The 6,589-nt window shown below is 41.6% G+C and overlaps 1 protein-coding gene across 1 annotated transcript in view; it reads right to left on the reverse strand.

Moving 5' to 3' along the window:
- The window catches only part of pear1 (platelet endothelial aggregation receptor 1), a 60,174-nt gene extending 54,410 nt beyond the window's left edge, over window positions 1-5,764 (reverse strand). The window contains exon 1 of the mRNA XM_026185550.1: window positions 5,542-5,764. Coding sequence (XP_026041335.1) covers window positions 5,542-5,549 — 8 coding nt within the window. The 5' untranslated portion in view covers window positions 5,550-5,764. The remainder of the gene's footprint in view (window positions 1-5,541) is intronic.
- Between the last annotated feature and the right edge of the window lie 825 nt (window positions 5,765-6,589).

Consider the following 6,589-nt stretch of genomic DNA (forward strand, 5'->3'; position numbering starts at 1 on the left):
CTTCAGCTCTCCAGCTCTTAGATTTTCATGCACAGGGCAAAAGAAGCCCCACAGGTCCACTCTGCCTCTGCTCTGTCTTCACTCATTATGGCAGAGCACCACAGGAATGAAAACAGGGACAAACAATAGGAAGCAGATAGGAAACATCTTGTACATCCAGGGCTGCATCTCTATGTTCGCTTCCTCCGGCATGTAAACAAAATAAATTGGGGTTAGAAAAAAGTGCGACACATAAAAGAGAATCCTTGAAAGGTGTTATCAGACCTGCTGCTCTCGCATTTTCCAACAGCAAGCGCCACTTGGCTTCTAAGTGTCCTTTTTCCCCACAAAGAACTCTTTTTTCCACACAGAGCTCGTGTTGTTTTGAATAATGGGTATGCTGATAATCTGTCATCTTGTCTATTTTGGGGCCTAGGTTTGTATTTCAGAAGTGGCCTGAAAAAAACAAAGTAGACAAAAAGAAGAAAATACGTCTCTCATAAAGCGTAAGATGGACGACTCGGAGCTTAACGCAGCTGGTGGAGTGGATCTGGGTTTGAACTCAGGAAAAGCATCGAGAGTTCTAGCAGTTCATGTCCACGTGGTGCCAAGCATGACATAAAGGCCATTTGTTTTTCACATGCAAACCTCTCATCTTGCATGGTTAAGTCATATTTTCTCTTATGGCTGACAAAATAAACACTGTCTGCCATCCGCACGGCTGATTTCAGCGGCTATGAAAACAAACAATAACAAAAACATAACCTCGTTTTCATCACAGTGGTGGAGACAAAGAGCGAGAAGCCTCCTGGGCTGTGAACTTGGTACCATATTTCTTCTAATTCTACATCTCAAATTTCACTTGGTTCCAGCCGTCCTACAAAGACACAGACACCAGCAAAAGCCCACGAAGTCTTAATGAACAATGTCTCCACGGCTGCTCCACCCACCACCCAGAACAACCACCGACATAAGCAACTTCAGGAAAGACCCTCACCACAGTACAAGTAGTCTGTGGTCACTCCATCAACCCGCCCCTGGCTCCTCCTTCATTTCCAGCTCCAAACCCTTCGACCTCTACTTTTTATAACTGGTTATTTGAGCCGAGGCCCAATGAAGCTGTTCCGGTGCCAGAGCAGAGCGAGTGACCCAAACCCCCTGAGCTGGAGGGCCGCGCTCCAATCTGCTCCAAATTATTTGCACGGCTGCAAAGCACATGGGGTTGAGAGCCTTATATAAGCCTGTGGTAGGAATATTCAACCAGCGTCACCTTCTTTTGAATTGCCTTTGCTCTTTGTTGTTTTCCTGACGACTATTTTTACATCAAAAATAACTTTTTGAAGTTCATACAGGCCACTTTTTACATCTTCTGAACTTTAATAGGGAAGACTCTGTCGCCAGTGCGTAAAAGGGAGAGCATGAGTAGAATAGTGATTTAACATAATCATAGACGGTGCTTTTAATGATTTATGTGAACGTATTTAACCTCAATCTCTGGAACTGCTTGAGTGAAAAATGTAGTATTAAAATAATGTTATAATGAATTGACTTCCCAGTAATAAAAATGCGAGGCATAATGGAAATTATTCAGCAAGACATGAAAAAAAGAATTCAGTTAATCAATAATGAATTAGAAGAAAACTTCTTTAGTTTGAAAGTTTCAAAATTCAGAACAAATCCGCTCTGAAGAAGCTATTTTCAACCACTTCTGACCACAGAAACTGGTCCTGGTCATCATCCTGACACTAAAATTTCCCATTATTGGTGGTTTGCACCAACACAGCACCCACCGCTGTTCCACTGGCATCATTTATTAAGCCTAACAGATCCACAGTTAAGTTCATAACTTGCAATGTTCTGATGGCCATGATGTCAACCATTTCAAACCTTCACTTTGACATCTGCCTTTATGAAATTAGAGACTAAGTGTTGCTAGTGAAATGCAGACTTAAGCCTAGATTCTCTGTTACAGACAGCTGGAGATAGCACAGCAGGCGCAAGCGTATTTGTTGTATTGTAATCTGAAATCTCAGCAGACCAGTCAAAGACAACAGACAGACACACGAAATCTCAACGTCACGTTTACATCCCTTTGACCCAAGAAGACTTGCAGATATGGAAAGTAATCAAAGTGTTATCAGTGGACTAGAGAATAAAGTGAGCAGCCCACTGCTTAGTTTTCTAATATGCGCAAACACAACATTGCACCAGTCTGCAGACATATTATTTCTACTGTAAAGTTGGGCAATGGAAGTTTACGAGGACTGACTCACTTTTGGAGCCCGACTCTAGAGGACGAACTCGTTTGTAGCACTTTCTTTTTTTTCGCAGCCACAGAAGTTTCTCCTTAAGGCGTACATCGCAGTGAGAGCCATTACGATATTATTAAATCACCTCATGAGTCCACTACACCCAGTGTAAAGAGTCACACCTACAAATATCTGCAGTAAATGTTGTGTGATGTTGAGATATATTTCATATAAGCCCAGGTAAAGTCAGGGCATAACTCCTGAAGATGGCATCAGTGTGCAAAAGACTAATCTGCGAGCGTGCACGTAACTCTATATGGCAGCAGCCGTGCTTCGATGGATAATGCAAACAAAGCCTTCAGACTGTGATGTTACATTGTGCTGTGTGGCCATCAGGGATGACTTTGTCAAGAAAAGGAGTGACATTCAAAAGACAATGTGCAGACACTCTGGCTGCCCCATGCAGTCGCACAATAAATTTTAGAAAAGCCCAAGCACCGGGGGATCCAGTAACTTAAACTGAGCCCTTTTTTCTCCAGTTCCACTTCATCTCTTTGTGTCTCTAGCCGGTGTCATCTCTAACCAAAACAAATCCAATAGCCTGCCTGAAATCAAGTCCTCTCCTGGACAAACAGATGTTCAGTCAGCCGGATCTCCAGCTGTCAGACTGGAGGCGATTTTTGTTGGTTGACCAGAGAGAAAAAATGGGTCACTATTATGCCACTGATAGCCGAAACAGTCTGCAAGAGGGCAGACACTCTGTCAACCAATGAGGATTCCATATGAGGGCACTGACGGAAAACAAAGACGCCCCATTTCAGTTCGTTTTTAACAGCCAGAATATAACTTATTGATTAAATATGAGCTTTAAAAATGAGCTTTTAGGAATATTTGTAGACACACAAAGTTCAGTCTGCAGTCAGAGACTTCCTGAGGTGTTTCAGTTGCCAGAGCAGATGTGAGGTCAGGAGTCCAGACCAGGTGGCTGAGATTTACTCTGATAGTTAATCATATCTCGCCTTCCATGCAGATGTTTATGAGTCAAAAGATGTCAGGGCCCCTTAATCAAAAAGCTTTTCATTCACAAGTCACAGACAATAACTGCTGGATTTACGGTGATTTACGGTGATTTTACATCTCCACAGAGGAAAGGAAACGTGCATTTTGTTTCCAAAACAGTGCACATGCATGTGCAGGAGTTCAACATTTCAAAGCTCTAAACTATAAACATGTCAATTTGTCATCAAGCCACATTTCTACACTGGTTTCTCTTTAATCCAGCGGCTCAGCTAGTGACCCCCTCGTCTCCCGCCCTCCCGAAATGTGCTGCACTCTCTCCTTTTCAGTGTAATCAAACTCCTTTTAATCAACGCGCTCTTTCATATCAGAGTGCTATAAACATCCATTATTGTGTTACTGACTTCACACATGCCCAAAAAAAGAGAAACAATCCACTGCACCCGCTCACATCTGCAGAGAAAACACTCCATCTGCCTCATCTGATTAACTTCACTAACAGGACACGAACGCTGACTCACACACCATCACATCAGGATGTGTGCGCTGTACACACACGCAGCACTACTGGCTGCAGCCACCTTGCCGCCACGTTTCACTGGCTTGAATCACGGCTCCTCTGTGACCCAGAGGTGCTCCAGAACAGGGATGAAACCTGAACGGCTTAATGAAGATCAAACAGAACAGAGGAAGATGAGAAAAGAGCAGAACTACTCCCAGCAACTTCCTTTGCCATGAATTGATGGAGGAAACATGCCAGACGAGCAGAGCTTTTTTGAGTCACGCTGTCTCTTGATAGTAGTTGGAAACGTTTTCAAAGCAGAGGCAGAGACGCCAAGAAAAAAAAACACACCCGGGAGGAAAAGTGTGCAAGTGCACGAAGCGGTGACACAACGGCAGGAGTTCATTTAAACAAGTGCTTTAATTAAAAAAGAAAAAAGTATGACTAATATGTGACAGATGTTATGTGACATGACTGCTGGAGGTTTCTTCCTGTTAAAAGGGAGTTTTTCCTTCCCACTGTCACCAAAGTGTTTCCTCATGTGATTGTTGGGTTTTTCTCTGTGTGTATTATTGTCTATCTGCCTTGAGGCGACTGTTGCTGTGATTTGGCGCTGTTAAATAAAATTGAATTGAACTGAATTGACAGTTTGTAAGTAGGACAAGAATAATCTTTTCTGATTATTCTTGTCCTACTTGTCCTACTCCTCATCTGTCTCAACATTTAACATTGATGTTTTTGGACACACATCCAGTTCTGGGTTCAAGCCTTCCTGAGATTTCCTGGGGTTTGAACCCAGAACCTTAACAGTCTGAGGTTACAGCAATCACTGGTTTACAATAAAGATACAGAATGGGACTCGTCAGGATCAATTAAATGCTTCTCATTCAACTTTAATACACAGTTAGACTTTAAAATCCAATTTTTTCTTTATATATCTGGTTAAACACAGGCTGCCTTTTCATATTTCATCTTGTGCTACAAATATTGACCAACAAATGTGGACCTTCAAAGGTATTTTATGTCTAATAATCAATCACAAGTTTGAGTAGATTGTTCCAGTATAGTTTTCAAAGCTAAGTGTACACGATGCATTTCACATGAATGAAGACAAAAATGTAAAAATGTGATTTCAAATCAACCGCAACAGCAACCACATAATTCAGCTCCAACACCTTCATGGTACCCAGCAGACGACTTTACTGTTGGTGATTATGATTCAACATAGAAAATACATTCAGGACACAGAAACGTGAAATCTTATTTAGAGGACAAGTTCACTAATAATGTTCACATGTGTATTATGTTGTAATGTAGCAGTATGAAAGTGGTCGTCTGCAGATTTACGGGGGATTTTATTGAATATTGATGCACATTATCTGATGAAAGCAGTGGCAGCCGAAGTATTCAAAGAAATGTAAAGACACGTTCAGAAACATGAATAAATGAAAACACGACCAGTAAAAGTAAGTACGTATTGTCTGAAAATGAAGTACCAAAAGTAAGACTCCACGAATATTATATTCTTAAATTATAGTGATCTATAATCGGTATTTAACTGAATGAATCATATTTAATTTATCCTTTTTTTTATTTCATGAGATTAACTGACGTTAACTGGGGTGCAATAACAGCACATGCCTACACGCTACGTGTACGAGTAAGCAATTAAACAAAGGTGCATTCATTGACAGGTCAATAAGCAATAAATTATATTTGTTTTGTTTAGTTTATGTTTGTTTGTTTGTTTGTTTGTTTGTTTGTTTGTTATCTCGCTGACAGCCTGTTACTCACCTTGGCATCCAGGAACACGCAGACTCTCTGCAGCTGAAATATTTCACCTAAAAAGCGACTTCCGAGGACGAAACTGTGAAGAAAAACGGCGTTTGCTTTAGAGCCCATACACTTAGAAAAATCTTCAAGCCGGATAAACATTCACAAGTGAGAGAGAGAAAAAATAACGAGAGCAGTTTCTTCCAAACGAGGGAGGGTCGTAAAGTGGAGCCAAGGAAAGTGGAAAAACTGTGACAGCGAGGGGACCGAGAGAGGAGGAGGGAAGAGAAGGAGGGATAGAGCAGAGAGGAGGTTTAGGAGAGAGAGAGGGGGGGGAGGTCTGCAGGGAGACTGGGAGTTGTTTTTGCCTTCGGTGGGCCTCCAGACCTTGATGTGTAAGTGTGTGTGTTTTGGAAATTTTCAGGAATAAGCGCTCCAGAGGGATAATACCTGGAAAAAAAAGTAAGTTTAGAGTGAGTGTGCAGGTGGAAAATACAGCTCAGATAGATCGTTGTTGAAATCAGAAGAGTTTCAGCAGGCAGCAAAGATAGTGAAAACGTGGAAACAAAATGAACAAGGTCGGGGGCAGGGGTCTTATGAAGTTTCAGCTGGTGCACGACAGATGACAAAAATCCAGAAATAGTCTAAAATATGTGAATTGATCCATGAAGGATTGAGTCTGTTGATCTAACCTCCGGGGGCAAGTGTCAATTCTTCACGAAATCTGCTCCGAGATTTTCTCATTGTTCAGAAACACACAATAGAAATGATCATTAGCCATTTTTGCTTTTCACACATAGACTGTATACAGATGATGAACCTAAACCCAGTGACGTCACCCAAGATGCTGCCATGTCAGTTTTATGGTTTCCCAGAAGTCACTATAGTTAGATGGCAGTATGAAGAGTTAAAAGCTCTCGCTAACACTTGGTGTGATCGGACAAAAGAGCCTAGAAACAGAAACCAAGCAGTTTGTCACATGTACTCATTCATATGGTATATTCTTCAGTATCTCTGACTCCCTGTGAATGAACTGAAACTGAAAGTCCAAGAAGTCACTGCTTTGTTT

This window comes from Astatotilapia calliptera, chromosome 11 (assembly GCF_900246225.1).
Source record: "Astatotilapia calliptera chromosome 11, fAstCal1.2, whole genome shotgun sequence".
Classification (NCBI taxonomy): domain Eukaryota; kingdom Metazoa; phylum Chordata; class Actinopteri; order Cichliformes; family Cichlidae; genus Astatotilapia; species Astatotilapia calliptera.